The sequence below is a fragment of the Taeniopygia guttata genome, chromosome 5 (genome assembly GCF_048771995.1).
Source record: "Taeniopygia guttata chromosome 5, bTaeGut7.mat, whole genome shotgun sequence".
NCBI lineage: Eukaryota > Metazoa > Chordata > Aves > Passeriformes > Estrildidae > Taeniopygia > Taeniopygia guttata.
In genome coordinates this window covers 18,065,656-18,087,431 of record NC_133030.1, presented here as the reverse complement: position 1 = coordinate 18,087,431, position 21,776 = coordinate 18,065,656, and the positions used below count along the sequence as shown (strand labels likewise).

The 21,776-nt window shown below is 38.3% G+C and overlaps 1 protein-coding gene across 4 annotated transcripts in view; it reads left to right on the top strand.

The window, feature by feature from the left end:
* KCNQ1 (potassium voltage-gated channel subfamily Q member 1) overlaps positions 1-21,776 on the top strand; it is a 331,039-nt gene that overhangs the window by 65,542 nt on the left and 243,721 nt on the right. For all 4 annotated transcript variants that reach the window (XM_072929728.1, XM_002198037.5, XM_030273921.4 and 1 more), the window contains exons 3-6: positions 12,135-12,261; positions 13,975-14,053; positions 14,955-15,051; positions 15,591-15,731. In XM_072929728.1, the coding sequence (XP_072785829.1) occupies positions 12,135-12,261; positions 13,975-14,053; positions 14,955-15,051; positions 15,591-15,731 (444 nt within the window). The remainder of the gene's footprint in view (positions 1-12,134; positions 12,262-13,974; positions 14,054-14,954; positions 15,052-15,590; positions 15,732-21,776) is intronic.

Below are 21,776 nucleotides of genomic sequence, written 5' to 3'. Positions count from 1 at the left end.
CTCAAGACTGAAGTCTAATCCAAAAACAAAATGTCAGAAGTATTCTGCCTGCCAAAACTCTGAATAGCTTCTTTTATCACTGAGTTCTATGGTTGTGCTGGCTCACAGGCAGAGTTGCACAATATACTGAGCAGCAGTAAAGAGGTACAAGTGAGCAAAAGAAGAGCTTCTCAGCTCCTGAAGAGGAAGAAAGACTTCAGTGGGGTTCCTTTGAGCCTGAATTCTGACTGAATTGTCTTTATATTTATTTTAATGGTAAAGCAAGTTGAAGGTTGAAAAAAACACCTTGCTTTCCCTGTTTAAAGAGTAGAAAGAACCACAGAACACAAAGTGAAGTTAAAAGGAACTCCTTGAATGTTGTTAGGGATTCCAGAAGTACTCTTTAATTGCTGCCAAAGCTAATGTGGCTGGAAGTTCTGTGGAAGACATCAGTGCAGTAGCCAGTACACAATTGCATCCAGTTTGCAATTGATTCCTCTTCCTCAAGCTTATTCACCCTGTTCTCCATGTTAAAAAAAAAAAAAAGTCTCTACATTTAATGTTACACTTAACATTGAAACAGTCAAAGATGATTTCTCATAGCAGTGGGAGGAGTTGCACAGTGGTAACTGCTTGGTGTTGCTCTGAGAACTGATTTCTCATTCTACCACCACCATTGTTTGCTGTCATTTTAAAGCTAAAAAGTAATCTAATTCAATTCCATGAACCTGCAATTAATTCACAAAGTGTCTAAAAAGAAGCCTTTCTTAGTGTTTTTCAGTGTAGTTTAGCACCCAAGATGAATAGTCCATGTCTTCATAGCATGAAATATCCATTACTATTACTCAAAGGGTGTGAAACCACATAAAGGATTACCAGAGTTTCTACCACATTTAAAGCACCGTAAAGCTTGATGTTTAAATAGGCACAACATTTCTGGCTTTATCAACATGCAATTTGGGACAAGTAACATGGTACATCATAGATGTATGAATTCTCTGATATTACATGCTCATTTCTAGTGAGGAAAGCTTTATTGTTGGGCTTACTAAAAACATGCACTCATGTCATCAGCTTTGCTAGCCCAAGAGCAATAGCTTATAAATATTAAAATACCCAGTTATGGGACACAGCTGTAAAGTACTTTACAGATCTAGTAGGTTTCCTTTGGCCATCCAGCTGATGAGGAAATGCAGTCCCTTTCTAGTGTAATGTGATTGTTATGAATTAAACCCCGAACAAGTACTAACAATTGACAAAGTTGAATGTGAATGTGTTATGTGTTGGGAAAAGGGGAAACAGGAGGTTGTCAGTAAAGTAATTTTTAGCAGAGCTGTTTGAGCTTTTTGTGCACTATTCATGTGTCAGTGTTTGGTGGCTGTGCATCAGGATGCTCCCTCTTTTTCCTCTCACTTTGTCTTAGAAAATAACTTTGCCTGTAATTATTTATTTGGCATACTGAGAAAATATTGCTATGAAAGACTTTTTTACAGTGGAAAAAACATTATCACCTCTCAGTAATGGTGCAATGTGAAGAATGTCAGGTGTTTCAGTTACCACTCACACAGAGTGGTGGTTTGCATGGTGTTAGTAAATATTGAGGCTGGGTTTGTTTAAAGCAAGGGCTCACCTTTCTTTAGTATAACCTCTTGCTTCTCTTCTGTAAGACAACTGCTACAAGTGTGAGTATTACTGGTTCCATTGTTGCTGAACATATATTTTTGTGTGGTATGAGCATTTTTGGTTCCAGTGGGTAATCTTGGCTCTTTAATTTGTAAGTAAGGCCTTTGGTGTCCAGGTTAGACTTAAAGATTTTTTTGTTGGTATTACATCTAACATCTAGTGGGGTTTTGAGAGGCTTAAGCAGGACAGACATCTGAAAACCAACTTTTTAAAAAAATAAGCATTGAAAACTGCAAAGATATAAAGTGTAGGCTAAAACATTGGATGATCTTTTTGGCATTAAAAAAAATCCAAACCACAAAACAAGAAAAGTTTTATAATTGTTGATAGAATTCATCTAACTGTGGAGTAAGACTGACATTTCTTTCGTCCCTTGCTGGAAAAATCCTTTGGAAAATGTGGGTTTACAAAGATATGTTTATTTTAATTACTAATTTAAGCAACAGCAAATCTCAGATCAGAGAGAAGGGCCTAGAAAATTCTGCTATCACTCAAAAAAAAATCCTTCAATGAATTACCTGGAAATATAGTTCACATAAAGAGCAGCTATGCCTCAAGATTTAGAAAAATGAATGGAACATTATGAAGTTCTGCTCTACTGCTATCAGTTGGATGTTCTGATGTTTTAATGCGTAACCAATGCTTTATAATGTTCTTCTAATAATGTTCATTTTAAAGTGTACTCTTAAGTCTGACCTTCATTGCCCAATGTTCCAGCACAGAAGAGGCTCATCTATCTCTAAACCATGCTCCTTGTGCCCATTACGTTAAGTTGCAGTTATTTTTAATTCTTCAACTACTGCTCTGCTGGGGGGATTCTTCTGCTCAGGTGACTTTTGCTTGGTATTGTGTAGAGTCTTGAGTTTATTTTTGACACGTCCAAGGCAATGCTTTTACAAGGTCCCTTATTTTCCTAAGAGCTTTGGAGTACGGTGTTGCTAATTCTGCCAAATGCCATCTTGGTGGTTTGTTTTGTTTTTTATTTTATTTAAAAATTCATTCCATATAACGCCCATTAGTTTCCTGAGGTATTTGATGTCTTGAAGTTCAGACCAGCTGCTACTGAGAAGGCCATGGCTTTTTAAAGAATTTTTTTCTTCCAGCAATGAATAGTGCACTTGTCCTTTATTTGTAAAGGGAGCAGAGGAAAGGCGATAGTGAGTGAGTGGAGTTTCACAGAGCTGCAGTTCTCCTTCAGTAACTTCAAATTCTGCAAAGAGCTGCCTCTGCACCATTTATTTATGTTGGACCCAAAACTGATAGAAACATGAATTCATGTAAAAATATAAGACTTTGCACATAACGGTAGCTTGGTTAATGGGGTATGCGACTTCAGAGAGATCTGGCTTCTATCTTCATTTTGCAAATGTACATTTAGTTTGGTCTCTTTGGAACACTATCAAAGCTTTGGAGAGAGTTTGCACAGCGCTGGTCATGTGCTTTGGTTGGTATAAATTAAGTTCCCATTTCGGAATGCTCTAATCCTGATGCGCTGAATGATAGCCACAACTGTTCAGCGCTTGCTGGTTGGAATGGGCGCAGGAAATTGGCACCAGGAGGAAGCTACTTGCCTTCAGTATGTGAAATGTGTTTGCCACTTAGCTGAAAATGCTGACTTTGTTGCCTTCAGTTACGTTTATTTTGCATGTCAAATAACTCTCCTGTCCTCCTTCACAAATTTTAGAGGCAACTATAAAATGCTGACTGAATGGGCTGTGTACATATGGCATCTGAGAGGGTTTTTATTAGCTTAAACTAGCACATGTGTTTTCCTGTGAGGAGTATTAAGTGCCTGGACTGCAGGTTTAGTGTGTGACTGTTTTTGCAGCTGTGTGGAAGAGCATGATGTGTATTCCCTGGAGCAGGCCTGGGAGAGAGCTGAAGTATGTTGAGGCAAAAGCAGGTTGTGTTTATGAGAATGTCAAACAGAAATATGGCACTTGAACCCTTATCATTGCTGAGCCTGATACTGGTAACCAAGTGACTGTCATCCAGGTTTGTGAAAGGATTTTGTTTCAGAACTTGATGTGTTTATACTGGAACTTTGTCCTGCCAGACCAGACAAAAATAGTTTTATTTTTTGTCTTATTTTTTTTTAATATGGAGGAAGTTGAAACCAATGTTAGTCACTTAAAATTTATTTATTTTTAAACTCTTTATTGAAGAACTTGTTCATTGCTCAGGCCAGAAATCCTAGTTTTGGAGGATGAATTTTGAAAGCATGTTGCTTCTAGAAGAATAGGATATCATGAGTAAATATAGAATTAATGTCCTGCTTTTGGTGACCTCTCACTCTTCTTACTTGTGGAAATTACATCACATCCCAGAAAGAAAAAACACAAACCACATAGAGGGGAGCAGCAAGGCCAGAGCTGAGAATCCTGAAGCAAGGACCATTCCATAACTTACTTCTTGGAGGGAGGACTGGGCCTTGGGGAGATGTTTTGCCTGCACAAGAGAGTTAAGAAGTTAGAACTTTGTGAGAAAGAACTCCTCTTCTGCATACTCTGTTATCTGCTTTTGCAGAAGCAAGTTGTTGAAATAGGCCATAAATAATTAGCTCATGAGATCTAGATGTGGGGGCCTCATGATGTCTGTGTTCATATCCAGCTGTACTTCCATCCATGGTGTTTCTTGTCTTGAAGCATTTGTGTGGGTGGTGAGTAGTGGGTTTTCAAAACCACTGGAACAAAAATATTTTTTTATCAATGCTCCTTCTAATTTCTGTTTGAAAATGTGTTGATGCTTCCTGGATGCTGTTAAAATATTGCCTCAAACAACAAAGAAAATACATTATGTCTGAAACCACTGGATTTCAAGTGTTGCCGTTATCAAATCTTATAGCAGGTGGCTAGAACTTGACCATTACGTCTTAAAGTGCAATCTACCCTTATATTCCCTTTTAGCTGTACAAAGTGGAGCTACTGCAAGTTAAGCTAGGCAGATCATGGCCAAATTCTTCCTTTTGTTTGACTGCTTACAGATAAGGGATGCTGTGCAATATTTATTTTCTCTTAGAATGGAGTAGTGTTGTAAAGTGATAGTCTAAAGGAAATATGCTTTGCTGGGAGTCACGGTGGCTTTTATTGCCCTGTACTTTTTTGCTGGAAAACAACAGGCATACAGTCTCTTCCTGAAGTCCCTCAATAAATTCCATGCTGGCTGTGGAGCAAAGGCAAGACTTACGAGCTGCTTGATGTAGGGCATGGTGGGTATAAAGTAGCTTTTTAAAAAAGGAGTGAGAAAGGTTGTTTAATAAAAAAGCATGCAGCAAGATACTTGAAAGGATGAAAATGCTCAGATCAAGGAAAGTAGCCACTGTGTAAATAGTGTTATTATGACAGTTCTCTGTAACACAGAAATATAGACTTGCTTGGCTTGCACTGATTTTTTTAAAATAGTCTGTAGCAGTTCCTTCTACTCCTATTAGCATATTGTATGTACTAATGAATGGGTTTGCATATTTGTGAACTGTGGTCATATGTACTTCATCTGAAGTGTAGGTGAATAGTTCCTTTGAATTCAGTATGATATAAAATTAAGCATATACTGCACTGGGTAGAAGCCAGAGCATTTTTCACTTTGAAAGAGAGGGTCCTGAATGAATTCCTTCTAGAGACTTTTATGAAGCCCTGAATAAGAGGTTCATGAAATAAACAGAAAGGAATCAGGATTTAAAATAATTTTTGTATCAGGGTTAGTGTGTTGACACTTCTCTCTTGCCAAATACTTTGGGTTTGAAGTCTACTCCTAGAGCATGCTTTGTGATGGGGGAGAGCTGCACATTAAAACGAGTTCTGTAAAATGGATGTGCAAGCCTAGCTTAATTCACATCTGCAAATTCCTGGTGCATATCATAAGCAACCATGTTCAAAAGCTAAAGACAACTGCATTATGAAGAGACTTGTGCAGGGGTGACAGTGTGGAAAGTTGTTGTAAGGCAGCCATGCTCTGAGACCATGCCGGGCTCCGAGACCATTTTCACATGCAAAGGTACAGCAGTGACATCTGAGGCCTTTTGGGGCTCATGGAAAAATTCCAACTGCCAGCACTTGGGCTTGGCTGAAACCTCTAGTGAGAAGAGAGTGAAGGAAATCAGCGAAAGGCTTTTTAAATACACCTGAAGGAGTTAGGTGTCTGACTCCTGTTGAAATTCAATAGGATTTAGTTGCTTGGCGCCTTTGGAAAAAATTTCAACCTGAAATTGCAGGCCTGAAGTATTCTTTAATGGTCCCTGTGCTGTTGTTCTGTGCTCTCAGCACAGATTAAGGGAAAATAAAAAAGCTCCATCACAATCAACTGTTCTAGCTCTGCCTCCTAGTAAGCATCCCTTTTTTTCAGAACATGAACACTAATGGAAACATTATTTCATCTTAATTCAAAACATTAATAAGGGAGCTTTAATGATGTCCAGCAACTTGGGTTTAATTATGGGCCTCTGAAGGTAGAAATCTAATACTGATATCTTTTGTTTGTTTGTTTTCTGTAGGCTGTTTAATCATTTGGTGCCCAGTTTGCTAGGTAAAGAACTTCAGCAAATGAAACCAGTCTTTTGAAAGAAAGGAACAACCAAGCATGTTGGCTTTAAACATTTTTTAAAAACTTAGCATTATTTGTTTTCCTCTGAAAAGATGTAATTTACAAGCTCTTTGGAAGTGAGGAGGTTATGTAAGGGGGAAAAAAATTCTCCAGTCCTAAATAGCATTTTTGAGACTTGCTGTTGCTCGGTAAGTGTTTATATATGTGCGAAACCATTTGTCTTTCTATTTTTTATCTTTGTACTTTGTCAAGTTGGGATTTTTACTTTATTGAGTCTTTGTGTGCTTGCCTAGGCCATCTGATTTTGCTGTTCTGTGTATCTTAGAAAGCACAGTACAGCTTTCAGGAAAAAATCCTGCCTTTCTCAATGGAACAAAGAGGGGCCTCTCTATACAAAGCGGGTGAGATTAGAAGAAACAGTTGCCTTTGCTGCTGTTAATTTGCATGCCCTGCTCGGGCTATACAGAAGTGCTGTCTGGAGCATTTTGCAAGCCCTGATGTGTCAGGTGAACAGCGTGCTGAGAAGTGGACTCCAGCTCTCTCGGAATTACCACGCAGGCTGTAGCAATTGGGTTTTGTGTGCTGCCCTTCTGTCAGTGTAAATGCAACCTATTGCCACAAAGAGGATCAGAGGGCTGGAGCACCTCTGCTGTGAAGACAAGACTCGGAGCTCTGGGAAACTCTGGGAAGACCTTACAGTACATTCCAGTACCTAAAGGGTGCTACAAGAAACCTGGAGAGGACTTTATACACGAGGATGGGACAAGGGGGAATGGCTTCAAACTGAAAGGTGCAGGTTTAGATCAGATATTAGGAATAAATTCTTTACTGTGAGAGTGGTGAGGCGCTGGAACAGTTTGCCCGGAGAAGTTGTGGATTCCCTATCCCTGGAAGCATTCCAGGCCAGGTTGGATGGGGCTTTGAGCAGCCTGGTGTAGTGGAAAGTGGCCCCCATGGCCAGGGGGCTTGGAGCTAGGTGATCTTTAAGGTTCATTCTGAATGAAACTCCTCAAACTGAGTCTGAAATTGCTCTATATGAGAGACATGCTTCTGCTTTTCTTTTGACCTTTGAGGTGTAGAGAGATGCTGTATCCCTGCTTGTTAAGATGCTCAGGCTGTTTGTTGTCCAATCCAGCTACACAGCCCTTGACTGATGGCAAGTATCCCATTTCTCACTTTACCTCAGCAGATCTATTGTCCCTTCTCTTGGCTCCTTCAAAGAACTGCTTGTCATGATTTCTGAAAAAAGTCATAACTTTTGAAAACTTCAGAAAACTTCTTGTGGCAGTGTCCTTGCTCCGCTATTGCTGCCTGAGACTGTGAGAAGGTTCCACCTCACTTCTCTGTAGCAGCAATATTCCATTGCCTTGGCTAAAAAATAGGTTTCAGTGCAAGTAGTGCCGCAGGAATCTTACAGCTGAAGTAATGGTTGTTGGCATGCAATCCTTACATAAGCTACATGAGGGAATATTTCATTGTTTAAAGAAATCTGTGGGAACTTCATCATCCTTGAAGCCAGATTTGATAGAATTGTGGGAATAATGTGATTTATTTTTCCTATGAGGGTAATGTAATAGAGGTTGTGATATGGCAGACATGGGTAAAAATTGTATTCCCAGTGAAATGTTGAGATGGGAGGAAATTCGTCAGTACAAGAAATGTGTACTTAAGAGTTAAAGCTGACCCTCTCACCAATGTCTCTTGTCTTCCTGTGCCTGTCATCTCTTTCCTTTTAGGGCACACACCTCCATGGGAGGTGCAATAAACTGTATGTAGTCTTCAGTTTTGGGTATTCTAAAGCTAGTCAGAATAACATAATGGTATGCTTTGCCTCCTTCCTCCTAGGACATGTGTGTTACCTCTCTGACATGTATGGAGTGAATTTAAACAGTCTTAAGAGTCCAAGTAAAGACAATTTGGTTTGTAATAGATTTCAGATGACCTTATCTGGCCCTCCCACATCAAATAGTTGCCTGAATGTCTGTGATGCTCCCTGACAAGTAATAGTTTTGAAGTCTACAGGCAGAGCTTCAGGTAATATATTCTCTATACAGATGCATTCTTGGCCTCCAGAGACAACTTCTGTAGCTGTTGTTGTGGTGTCATGATCCATTTTTTGTCTTTTTTTTTTTTTTTTTGTGGTTTCTTTCTTTCCCTCAAGTTATTAATCTAATAGATAAAAAGCATGTCTTTCAGTAAAGTTTTAGGGTCTTGTCCAAAAACTTTCTTTTGGAGCTGCTACTGTACTTTATTTCACAATGGTGGTATTGGATGTCTCCCATCAGAGGATTGTAGCTTTCAGTACAGTGGGGATTGAGAAGTAAAGGCAGGGCTTTTCAAGATGCATTTATTAACAAAATATCCTGGAAACTCTGGAGGTATGGACTGTACTAGAAGATAGCATGGGTACATTTGTCAGGCAATTGTGTTTTTATTGATCCTGCCTAACTTCCTTCATTGGATGGTGAGAGCTGTTCTGTAACCAGATGATTAAGTTATGCCATATTTTACGTGGCTGAGAAAACATGAATATGGCACAAGGCATACCTGGGCTGAATAGGAAGGATGGCAGACGTGAGGATTACCATGTAGGAATCAATAATTAAAGGAAAAACATATTTTCTCTCAAGTGAGACAGTCCCTCTATGCCCATAGTGTGAATGTACATGACCGTCACATCTTAGAGGGCTCCTTATACCATGTAAGTTTTTAATCTCAGTGTTGGATTTCTGTTTTCACCTTGTAGAAAGGAGATTGCTATTAAGTTACATTGGGTTGAATGGTTCCTTGCACAGTGTAGTATTTGTGTGTATGTAATTTTAACCAAGAAAACTCCTTGACCGAGCTTTAATTCCCATGCTCACTTGTGTTTTTCAGGCGATTATTTTCTTCTAGTACCTGGAAATTTCATGTTAAGCTGGTAATCAGAAAAATACTGGGAATGCTTTAGTAGCTCAGGAGAACATAACTAATGTACGTTTTTTTTAATTGTCTACGAGTTTCTGGCCACTAATATAAGAGCTCACAGACAGAAATTCATCAGCTTCCCCCACCCCCAGGAGGCTGCTTATTAGATTTATGCAATGCAAGATATTAAAACCACTTTTGTCTGTCAAAAGTGCCACGGGCAAGCGAGGGGGGAATTTGCCAGTTGCTAATGGATACCTGGCATTTTTGTGTATGACCATGAAGAACAGCTTGTGCACTTTCACCCTCGATGTTCCCTGAATAACTTGGGTCTCATTTAGGTCAATAAGCCTTTATCAAAACGTCAGGAGTGAAAAATGTGTCTTGGTGTAAGCCGACTGGTCGTTCCCTCCAGTCAGCGGCGTCTATAGGACAATCAATGTTCTCTAAGCTTGTCTGCATGTCACGCAAAGAGCTGGGTGACAGTAACCATTGAGTGCGTGTCTGTCGCATTGTCTTTGGGACAGCCCCCATTTGCATACTTGCCGGTGTGCCTGTGAGCCAATGAACCATGGAGGGCTTTAGGAGATGTACGCGCGCAGCTCCCATGCAAATTTCCTGCGTGGGGAACGCTCGCTCCTTTAAAGCACAATCCGGTCTTTCTCTTCCTACCTTCCTCCTGTAACACTGAAACTGTGATCCTGATGGGCCGTGGCACCCGGTCATGGCACTGTTTGTGGTTCCATTGTGCTAAAACGTTAACTTTTTCTCTGGGTTTTTCTTTGCTTACCAAGGTAACTTTTTTTTTTTTTCTTGCTTTTAGTAATTGCTTTTGGGGATATCTGAACAGGATTGTCTGTGCTATCACATGTGATGTGAAGCCATATATCCCTTCCTCAGATGAGCTATTTTGAATGAAGGACAGTTTTTGCTTCCTGTGTGGTTGGAATTGTCTTTTGTAAAGGGAATTTCCTCCATGGTAGTGATGAAGGGAAATGTACTAGTCCTCTGCATAAAGAAGAACAATTGGATATTAGGGTTTATTGACTTGGTCTGTGAAAGGAATACAGTCACCTGTATTCCTTTCTCTGATCAGAGATATTTCCCCTGGTGCTCTAATATCTGTGACAAATCCATAGGACCTGATGTCAAGCAGAGCTCATTCAGTTTTGGTTCATAAGTGACATTAGATTGGACATTGCGTTTGAAGTTTGTCATAAGACACAGGCTTTCCTTAAAACATCTGGTGCAGCCACTGTTTCTTTTAATTTATGATGTTCACTATGTCTTTAACTTATTGGAAAATATTTAACAATAGTTAAATTTTAAATTAAAAAGAATGGTGGAGGGTTCTGGTGGATTCTTTCAGAAGGAAGCTCTAGAAAAGATTCTTGGCTGGATTGAAGGGTCTGTTTATTACAACCAATGGTCTTGATAGTTCTATTTTGTCTTAAAAATCTACCTTGAATACAAGTGACTGTAAACAATTGTGATAGCTATTCTACTGTGTCTGATGTCTTGCATAGGTTATGAGACAGCAAAATTAAGGGAGAGAGCCCTGGCTCATGTTCTACCAGCTTGGGTAGAAATTTCAGCACTTTCTTGCCCTGAGATGAACAAGTTTTTTATGCCATCAAGATGTTTTAGAGCCACAAAACTATTATAGCAAAGTCAACTGATGCCTAACCCTTTCCCTATTATTTTTACCTGTATACAGCCATATTATTTTGCTCAGTATTCAGGACAATGTGCCATGCATTTTTGAAGGTGCAAATGATTCCCATTCATCTTGACTAAACTAGGGCTGTGTCCTAGCTATTTCAATCAATTAAGAAAATAATCATAGGTACCATCTTGAGTCCCATTTGCCAAATTGTTATGCAGAGCAGCAGCGAATACTGCGGACATGTGAGAGGGCTGGATAGAATGTTCAACAGCACATTGTGTTCTCTGCAGTTGCTCTTTACGTGAAATCAGACTTTGAAATAAGGAGCTCATTCTTTTAATCTGCTCTTAATCTACTAACCTGTGTAACTGACGTCTTGAGACTGGTTTCTCAGCTGTGCTCTTACTTTATGCCATGTGTTGTGTGTTTTCAATGATAAGCCACTCTTACCATTTCTATAAGTAGATTTTGTTTTTGGCTCTGATGGAGAATGTGGCCATTTATTAATTGATTTGGCCAATAAGGAAGGATTGCAGCTCACTGGTACTCAAGGAAACTATGCTGGGTATGCTGTGCTTATCAAGTCTGTGGAAAGCCCAAGGTTTATCTGCACGCTGATGACGTTCCAAATAGGACCTAACTGTACCTCGGTCCAATCAGCAAGAATATCAGGTGTCTTCAACATCTCTGACCTTAGAGGCATTTCCAAAGTCATACCTTAGTATAGGTGAACAGTTCATAAGTAGCTTGGTACCAGCCATGCTGCAGGACTAGGTCTCTCTTTTTGCTGAAGTCCCTAAATGCTAAATTGACAAGAGGATGGGAAAGGTGTGTTAGAGAGCTCACTTTGTCTTCAGTGTACCTGGAGACTGACATATTGGTGATGGATACTAGAAACCTTTGTTCAATCCATGTAAGCATAAAGGAAGACTGAAAAAGTATAAATAAGGAGGAAGATAAGCTGGTCTGGTAGATGGTACTTGAAGCACACCTCTTCCCAAAATGAAATAAACCAGTGCTCATCTTCTAAATACAGACTCTGCTTGTTTGCTTTGGCTCAGTCAGCAAACCATTTGTTTGAATTAGATCAAGTGAATTGCACAGAATAGTTTTCAGTTTTAGTGCGTGTAGACAAGCCAAACTGCATGTAATCAAAGTATTTCAAATTTGCTCCTAATATTTTCTTTCTCTACTCTTACAGGTTTTTCTATTTTACTTCAGATCGTGTTTGGTATAGTTGATATATTTGTCACCTTCCTAATTTTATCTTTTATTTATTGCTTTCTAATGCGTTCTGAAAAGAGATGAAAGACATATGTGGAATATAGAATTAACCTGGTCCCCCATGTGTTTCTTTTAGGAAATTGTATTAGTGGTATTCTTTGGAACAGAATATGTGGTTCGGCTATGGTCAGCAGGATGCCGCAGTAAATACGTTGGAATATGGGGAAGGCTTCGTTTTGCTAGGAAGCCTATTTCAATCATTGGTGAGTATGCAAAGCTTGCAAAGTTGATGTAAACAATGAGTAAAACTTGCTCTAAAGGCTTTCAGAAGTCAAATTTCTGCAGCAGTTGAAGCCAAGTTAGAGCAGGAGCTCTTGCTGTTAGTGTGAATGCAGGTCTGAATTTCCTTTCAGGAACTCATGGAACTGTCATTTGAGAACAAATATAGCTTGGTTTGTTTTTCCAGAAGAGCAGAGTGTTTTCTTTTCAGAAGTGATCTTAAGCTTTGCCAGGAATAAGTCTTGGCCATACTCCTGTCTCCTGTGACCTGAGGATCCCAGACACTGTACAAGAGCTAGAAAGATATATTTTCAAAGATACTGAACAGCCTTTTTTTCTCTCCTTAGCAGCCATTTGACTAGTTTATTATGAGTTTATTTTGCCCTCCAGTTTAGCTGTGTGTCTCATGGTAGAGTGCAATAGATGCACTATAGCTGCTTTGTGTATCAATTGAATTAAAATGTGGTTTTCAGTGATGCATTTGGAGCTGGACACCTCAATTCCCTTGGGATTCAGTTGGCTTCCTAAAATGACTTAAGGGTTCTTGGAAATGACATCCAAATATTCCATATATTTCACTCATCATTGTTTTTTTAGATGCTTGTAATTCATTTAACAGTTTCAACAAAAGAAACAATCCAAAATCAATCTGTATTTTCTTACGCAGCATTGAAAGAACTGTGTAAAGACTCTTGTCCTATACTTAAGTACTTGAAATATAAATGGACTAAATAAATCAGACATTGGAAGAGGAGTATTGTTATGGAAGAATAGGAATTCTTGTTCTGTGACATTTTCCACTACTCAGAAACATTATACGTTGTTGAGTACAGGACATAGGTTTCCATAAACTATGTACAGATTTGTCAAATATAAATTACAAAATTTTGTACCTGGGTACTTTTACAATTATAAAATAGTTTCATTTGACTCCTCTGTGCATCCATCCATATATACATAGCAATTGCATCTCGGGTGTGACTGCAGCTATAAAAAGACTCTGCCTGCATCTTTGCCCTCTGGCCACGATCCATTTCTCTTGAGTGCTACAACACTAAGCATTCTGAAACATCATCCAAGTTAATTCGGTTTGGAAAGCAAAATGCAGTTCCACTTTTGAAGATACGCATCAAGAACCATTTAACTCTCCAAAATACAGAGTTTCTTTCCAAAATTTCCTGGGCCCTAGGCACATAGATTTAGAGTACGGTACTGACCGACTTAAACTAAACTAGACTCATACACTAAATCCAATTTTCTCTCCCTTTTAGACCTGGACAGATGAAATTACAGAAAGATGATTTTCTTATAGGTGAAATAAACCTCAAAATCTCTGTCAATTAAAATCCTATCTAAGCACAGAACAGAAAATAAGAACTGGAGAAAAGAGAATAGATGGAAACTGCTGAAATTCCTCCTGGCTTAAAGCTAATAAGGTTTCCAGGCTGCTTGGCAGTAACTCTTCATTCACCTAGACTGTGGCCAGTTTGGACCCATCTCAGTACAACCCTTCCATGATATCACATGATGGAATTTTTTTTACATGCCACAATCAAGATCTTTTGATATGTAAAAAATATTAATTAGGAGTGACTGTTCAACCTGTTAGAGTAATATGGTGTTTGGTTCTAGTAGTCTTGCAGAAGTATTGCAAGATGCTGCTAATTAATTTTCTTCAATTGACTTTTATTTTCCAGATTTAATTGTAGTTGTTGCTTCCATGATAGTTCTTTGTGTGGGCTCTAAAGGTCAAGTCTTTGCAACCTCTGCTATCAGGTAATTATGCAATAAAAGAAAGTAGTGCTATCTGACCAAGGTAGAGTTTCTTCTTTGGTTTTAATTTACCTCCTTTTTCAATTCTTGCAGGAGAAAATCAGTCTCTGCCCAGTGTCATGTAATAGAGCAGATACTGATCCCATAAAGTGTAGGGGAGATAAAATTTTGTCGTAATGCTTTTATGGCTAGTGGGGATAGAGAAGCTCATTTCCACCCACTTAGATGGATTCTACCCAAATCCTGGTTTAGTTTCTTAGCTCAGTTTTATAGCAACTCTTTGATGCTTCGTATCTTTGACGTCTTCAAGAGGCCTCTTTATAAAATATCTATGGTTATGAATTCCTGATGGACTGAATCCACTTTGTGCTCAGGAAGGTCACGCCACTTGGTTTTCTTGGATGAATGGGTGGCAGTGTGCTTTGCTATTCACACTAGCTGCAGCCATGCTCCAGGATTGCAGCGATATTTTAAAGGATATTTTAAAATATTGAACTGTTTGGTTCAAATTGCCTATGAAATTCCTCAAAGATAAGGAAATCAGATCTTCTGTTAGCTGGTTCCATATTTTGTTTTCCATCCTGGTGAGCATGTCAAATATGAGTTGATGACTGATTTCTGGAGCATTTAGAGTTTGTGTCCAAAATTCCGGAATCCTTGAGTTATTCTTGCTAGCCATGTGTATAAAAGTCAGTTCTTCCCTTGGACAATCTCCCCAGACTGTCTTCATAACAAACAAGAAGAAAGATCAGTGAGTGGGGTGAAAAGACTCCGGCTACTAAGTCTAACGTAAAATACTCTGTGTCTCTTAAAATGGTCCTTTGGAAGCCAGAGTTCCTTTTTCCACCTCTGTTTCTCCTCTCGTATATCTGGTCTCTTCATTAATTTGAAAATCATGTTCCAGGGGCATCCGTTTCCTGCAGATCTTACGGATGCTGCACGTTGATCGTCAGGGCGGCACCTGGAGGTTGCTGGGATCAGTGGTGTTCATACACAGGCAGGTAAGTCTGGGCAGTCTGAGGAATGGCACAGCTAATGCCAAAGCTTTTATATTCAGAACAGCATACATTCAGCCCTGCTGCTGGTATCACTTATATTTACTGTGGAGACAGGTAGTAATTTATTTTAACCAAGTGTGGTTTTTCGCCTTTATATTCATTGCCACTTTGGAAAATTTTGACTTGTAGTTGGACTCAACAACAGAAAATGAGACTTCTGAAAACTAGTCCTAATATTTCCTAAAATATGTGTCTAAATTCCAGAGTTGTTTTGAATCTGGCACTGTTTGAAAAAATTACCCAACTAACTTTTGGTGGCCAGAAGTTTACTGAGTCCTGTGTGATGAGGTTGTTTTGACTCTGTGTTGTCTATGGATCTCAGTGGATTTTTGTTAATTTGCATAGCCAACACTCATTGTCAATATTTTTTAATTATTGAAATTGCATTTTTATCTTCAAGTTATCCTTTATAACCCATCAGTGTTAGGAAATCTGGGTGTCTCAATCAGATCATAATGCCATTATTTTGATTCTCTTTGCAGGAACTGATAACTACACTCTACATTGGATTTCTGGGCCTGATTTTTTCCTCTTATTTTGTGTACCTGGCTGAGAAAGATGCTGTAAATGATTCTGGAGAAACAGAGTTTGGCAGCTATGCAGATGCCCTGTGGTGGGGAGTAGTAAGTATAGCAATTTCACATGTTAACACTGTCCAATGTGGAGTAAAATTCAAGCAAGCATGGAGTAAGAACAGCACTTTGAAACCACTTCTTACTGCTTCAATACACTTTCTGGTTTTGTAATTCTGTGACACTATGAAATTGCTATAGAAGATCAGTAATATTATGTGTTGTTTACTGTCTTATGTGATCTAAAGTTCACATTACATAGAAAGAATGTAGAAACACATGTTTTATTTCTTTTTCCTGTCTTTACTGCTGGTACAGTGATTATTTCTTGCTGCCTTTGTCATGGTAGCGTCCAACTGTCTAAGATGCTAAGACTCTTGCTAACTCAGGGCTATTTTTTTTGAGAGGGGTGGTGTTTAGGTTTTCTTTGTCCATCTTTTTGTTGGGTTGGGTTTTTTTCATTAAAACAGTTATCTGTGTTTTGCAATTTGACCTGTGACTGTAATTCCCAGTTTATTCAGAATGAACTAATTCTGGATCAAGAAGCATCCAAGATAGGTAGGAAACCCAGGCAGAGGCCTCTTCTAAGGTGGTTGTATTGCTTTGGGAGCCACTTAATGTCTTTACAGAGTATTTTTCTGTGCTTTATTGTAACTATCTTGTTTAGAGATTTCTCAGCTTTTTCTAAGGTGCTGCTACAGCTTTGGTGTAGATGTACCTTTAGTTCTGGTAGTGAAGTTCTCCTTTATTGGTAGTACCAGTGACCAGCTGTCTCTTTGTTTATTATATGCACTTACTGGTGTGGCAGCTCTATTCTGGGATTATATTTTCATAAACATTTTAATTTTGTTCCTTCTGCTAGTAACTATTCCTTCTTTCATTCTCCCATTATATACAAATAGTACGTTGACTATTTTGTTCTGGGATTTCCTATCTGTAATTGTTTTCATTTCTGTTTCCTGTTGCACTTCAAAGAAAGGTGCTTTTTGGAAGCTATTTTTCCTTGTCTTTAGCATTCGAGCAATGACTTTTTAAATCTGCTTTAATTCTATTAGCTTAATAAATCAAACTGTCATCACTAAGTGCTATAGATCTTTGAAATGCATAGACATCACTGATAACATACTTGCACTTTCAAAATGTGCTGACGTCTTCTAGAGCTTTTTCTTTTCTTCTTTAAAGCAAAAGGCATTGTTTCTCTTTTGGTTAAGAACAATACTAAATAATAAGTCTTCTGTATAGTAATGATAGGAGTAACACCTCCATTTCACTAATGAAATACATATACCTATTTAAGAATATATATTAAGAAATATTTTTAATAAACTTCTGCATGAGTGTGCTTATATAGTCTTCTCTTTACAAATATCACTTGCTGCTTCAGGGAGGAAAGATCTATTAATGGGCAAATCCACGGCAGGTGCCAAAATGCTTCCTTTTTGAATACAACAGGTTTTGTTTTGTTGTATTGTTTTGCTGCTATGATCTGCTGTAGAATTCTTTCTTCTTGCTGTCTGCTATGGTTAAATACAGGCTTTTTTAGGACCAGAAGACTTACTGTGTAGCACAAGAAAGTGGCTTCCCTCAAGTAGCTTTTTTCAGTGCTTTCATGTCATTATGGCATTTTTATTTTCCACTACAGTGGTCAGATGACTCAGTAATTAACCGTGGCAGATGTAGCTGCATTTAAAAACACATGCTGTCATTGGGGTTGCCATTAAAAACAGTATGTGACAGGCCAGATTGGCTTACTGAAAAATACAGTAAAACCTCCCATAGAACACTGTCAGGATATTGAAATATTCTCCTTTCAGGGAATTATTGTTCAGTTAATAGATGTGCCAGTTACTTTGTCTTCCTAATTACAATAAACTTATTTAATCAATACATTTAATTATGATAAAATTTTTTCTCTGTTTTAGCTTCTATTGCGTTGCAGCATGCCACATGAAGTGTGAGACTGCATTCAACAAACAAATAATGTAATATTAAAAGTAGAGTTAGGTGTCCTCGTTCTGCTCTAACACACTTCCACTAACTGCTAAGAACAAAAGTGAGATAGATTCAGGTCCATCCATTTCTGATTTTTTGATAGTGTAATATTCTTCATTCTTTCTGCTAGGAAAAAGCCCCATAAAGTTAGGACAGAGAGGAAGTTAGCCCACAGAAGCTGTGGATGCCTCATCCATGGAAGTGTTCAAGGCCAGGCTGGATGGGACTTGGGCAACCTGGTCTAGTGCAAGGTGTCCCTGCCCATATCAGGGGGTTGGAACTACATTGTCTTTAAAGTTTCTTCCAACCCAAACCATTCTATGATTCTATGAATAGCTGGGAAGTCACAAGGATTCTTTCCTAATAGAGGTCTCAAACTCATACAAAAACTTTCCCAAGTGTTAGATCTTGAAAGTTTTGGTTATGTTAGCAAGAATTTTCCGAACTGCTTAAACACCACAAATTCTGGTTAATGAAAATCTGTTTTCAGCTAACTCTGCAAAGAGGATAATTCACAGTCCCTGTCTCAGATACCATCATAAATAAGTGATCTCTCTTCTCTGAAAGTACACTTACCTGACATAGTAGAGAATGCTTCAAAAAGTCCTTGACTTCACACCCCTTTTCTCCCTCTCCAGCACGGTGCTTTTTGTTATCTCAATCTGTGTGTACACTGCTGAACAAGTTCTTTGGGCAGCAGTAACACAATATGTGATACAGCTGAAGTGAACCATAGAAAAGGTCTGTGTTACCACAACTAAACTGCATCTGGAGTTGGGTACTTTCATGTTGCTGTGCTTTGCTGACTATAGGCACACCCCTATGGTGCATAACTTGTAATTAAATGCTCTTCATTGTTACGTTGTTATTTATAAGTCTATATTGCTTTTCCATTTTCATATGTAAATTGGCCTCCTGGGCTTTATTTGAATTTCCTTGAGAACTCTGGACTGCAGCTATTTGCCATGTCAGTTATGGGCTTGTTGAAGAAATCTAAGGTTACCTTATGGCATAAAGAGTTGTCTGTATTATTGCTGCTTTTGAATGCAGTACAAGCTGTATAAATTCTGCCATTGGCAGGATATCTGTACATCCTTCAAAAACAAGTGTAGTGTTAGCAAGTAAAATAAATGTAATGTGGTGCACCTTTCAGTTTCCCAGTCCAGTATTCAAAATTAGTCTGCTTATATTGTCCATCATGTCCAGACTGACAGTTTTAAAGGTCTAATATAGCTTCAAGCAGGAAAATATTAAAAATAAAATTTAAATAACAGACGCTTAAAAAAATGAGATAAATGTTCTCATTGAATCTGTCAGAGATGACCACCTTCAGAAAACCTTACCTGCTCACTGTCTCTGGGGCTTTGTGGGTTTTAGTGTTTGCTTGTGAGTTAGTTTTGTTGTTGTTTTTTTCTCCCCCTACCTCTCTCCATGAGCATTCATTTCAATCCCATCTCAGAGCAACTGAGATGAGCTCTTCTTTTGATACCCTCTGAATGAATACACAATTTCCAACCTTCACTTGGGAATAAACATGCCTCAGAAAAGCTATGCTAACAGTCTCTTTGATCATGAACACTATTTCCAAAAACAATTATTGAATATACCCATGCATGGATATCTCTCTGTGCCTTTTGTTTTGAATTGAAGCAAGCAGTTTTCTGCAAATAACAGCTTTACTTGGGAATTTCTGGGAGTTCCTTTAATTAGTACAGCTTAGAATATAGGCTTTTTCACTAAGGTCCAAATTCAACAAAACATTTACAAGTTAGCTTACTCCTAAGCATACACAAAACAATGTCCTGTTTAGCAAAGCCCATCAGTATGTGCTAAACGTAACTTGAAAATCAAAGTTGGGGAGAAAACTTTGCTGAAAAGTTAAGAGAAATTCCACTCAAAACTGCACATGCATAAAACTTCTGTTAATTAAAAGTAATCTGACTTAATTTATAAAATAATTGGACATAAATTTAAAAAAATAGCTTCATGAAAAGTGATCTCGTGGATCTTGTGTTATTAAAAGCCCTTTCCCCCCCTCTTCTCATTTAAAAAGGTTGTAGAACTGTACACTGACTTCAATGTTTGACAGAAGGGGACATGCCATTTTTAGTTTCTAAGTGATTTACAAGTCAAGTGTACCAATTATACACTGTGACATCCTTAAAAAAAAATGATATGGAGGATTCTGTGTTCAGATTTTTTGTGGGTGAGTTGTTTAGTTTAGGAATTGTTGGAGCAGGGGTTGAAAGATGAAGATATTTTTAATTCCTTTCTGCAAGGCATCACTTCCTTTTGCAGCTGCCTTCTCATCTCTGAGCTTTAACTCAGTGAGTGGTTCCAGCTACATTTTGTCTTCATGCAGTGAACTCTTATGGGGTAGATGTGAATAAACTTTTAAGAACTGTAACTTTCAAAGTATAGATATAGATATTGTTACATCTAGAGATTCTTGTATTTTGGAGCTATTTAACTTTCCAAATTTTCCCAGGTACACAGCAAGGATTTCATAGGCAGAACATCCTTACTTAACTGTTTCCTGTGCTCACTTTAGCCTGGTATAACCTAAAATAAAATCCTTTCCCTACTCAGTGCTGATGAAAATTACTATTCTTTCTGTGTGTGGGTTTTTGCTTAGTATTCCCCCCTTCAGACTTTTGATTCATATGTAATGGGAACAACATTAGTCTTAATGCCTAACTCTGTGGTGATGTTCATCAGATCAAAGTTCTAAAATAGTCAGTGGATGAATATGATTTTGTTCCTAATTAAAGCAATTGTTTTACAGGCTTTTCAATGAAATTCAATGTGTGAGCTCTTGTATCAATTTAACTTCATTATGCCAACATGTTTACAATGCTAGAGTAGAAGCTGAGTCAGTATTTCCATTGTAATATCCTCTTTTACAACTGTAAAATTAGTACTGTGCTCTTTAGGGAGTTTTAATCCAGCTGTAAAAAATGACTTAGGGCAGAAACTTGGCATGTAAGATTTCAACAGCATATATTTTGGGGAAAAAAGAAAATGCAATTTCAGAATATGATGTATTTGTAGATGCTTTAGAGTATGAGGGCAGAAGAAAATGTTAACTTCAGACTTTTATTTGCTACCCAATTTCCAAAATGCTTTAAAAAAAATCCTCCTAGGCAACCATCACAGGAAATACATTTTTGTGTTATTAATAATTCATATAAACCAAATAAGAAGGAAGGGGCAGGGATGTGGTGGGAAAGGGGAGACAAGTACTTTAGATGTATATGAATTCTTCAGTTTTACTTTGGTCAGCTCAGAAGCAACTCTTTCTTTTCACATTTCTAGTTAATGTGTGTGTTTAAACATGATTCTAAGATTGTCACACAAAATAGTTGGTAATATTTTTCACTTACAAGAATTCATAATTTTTTTCAAGAACAGAAGCATAAGGCATTATTTTGTCTCACAATCTTCTCTGTAAGAAGGCATTGGAGGCCATAACTTTTCCCACAATTATATTTCCATTTTTTATTCCATATTTTTGAAAGTGAAATTGTAATTAGGAGTCTTTTTTCAAGCCACTCTCCTATGTAGGTAAGGAGATTAACATCCTGCTTCCTTCTCTCATCAGGTCCTGAATTAAGGTAGAGTTTTAATGACAATTTCAGGAATACAGGCAGAGGTGCTTGGGTATTTAACTAACCCTTACAATGCCCCTGTGGGGTATGAAACTGTTTGGAAAAAGGCCACGTTTTAAAAAGTTTGTATTAAAAATTAAAAACTAATATGTGAATGTTTTGAGCATCAGTGGCTGGCCAGAAACTTGCAATGAACATCACCACCTCAAGCTGCCCCTTTTGTCCTGTGTTTGACTTGCACACAGGGACTTTGCTTAGAGGATGGGCAAGTGGGACAAGGTGAGGATGGCCTGTGTGTGTGACTGTGGGACCAACATCTGTGTCCTGGGCAGTGGAAGCCCACAGGGTCAGGAGGAAATCTGACCAGCCAACAACTGAGCTGTGCCTCAGCTGCCTGGGGGCTCCACGTGGTTTCCCATGCTCTGATTTGGTTAGCTTTCCTTGAAGTCACAGATAAAAATATCTCTAATTTACAAATTCAGAAATAGCTGGTGAC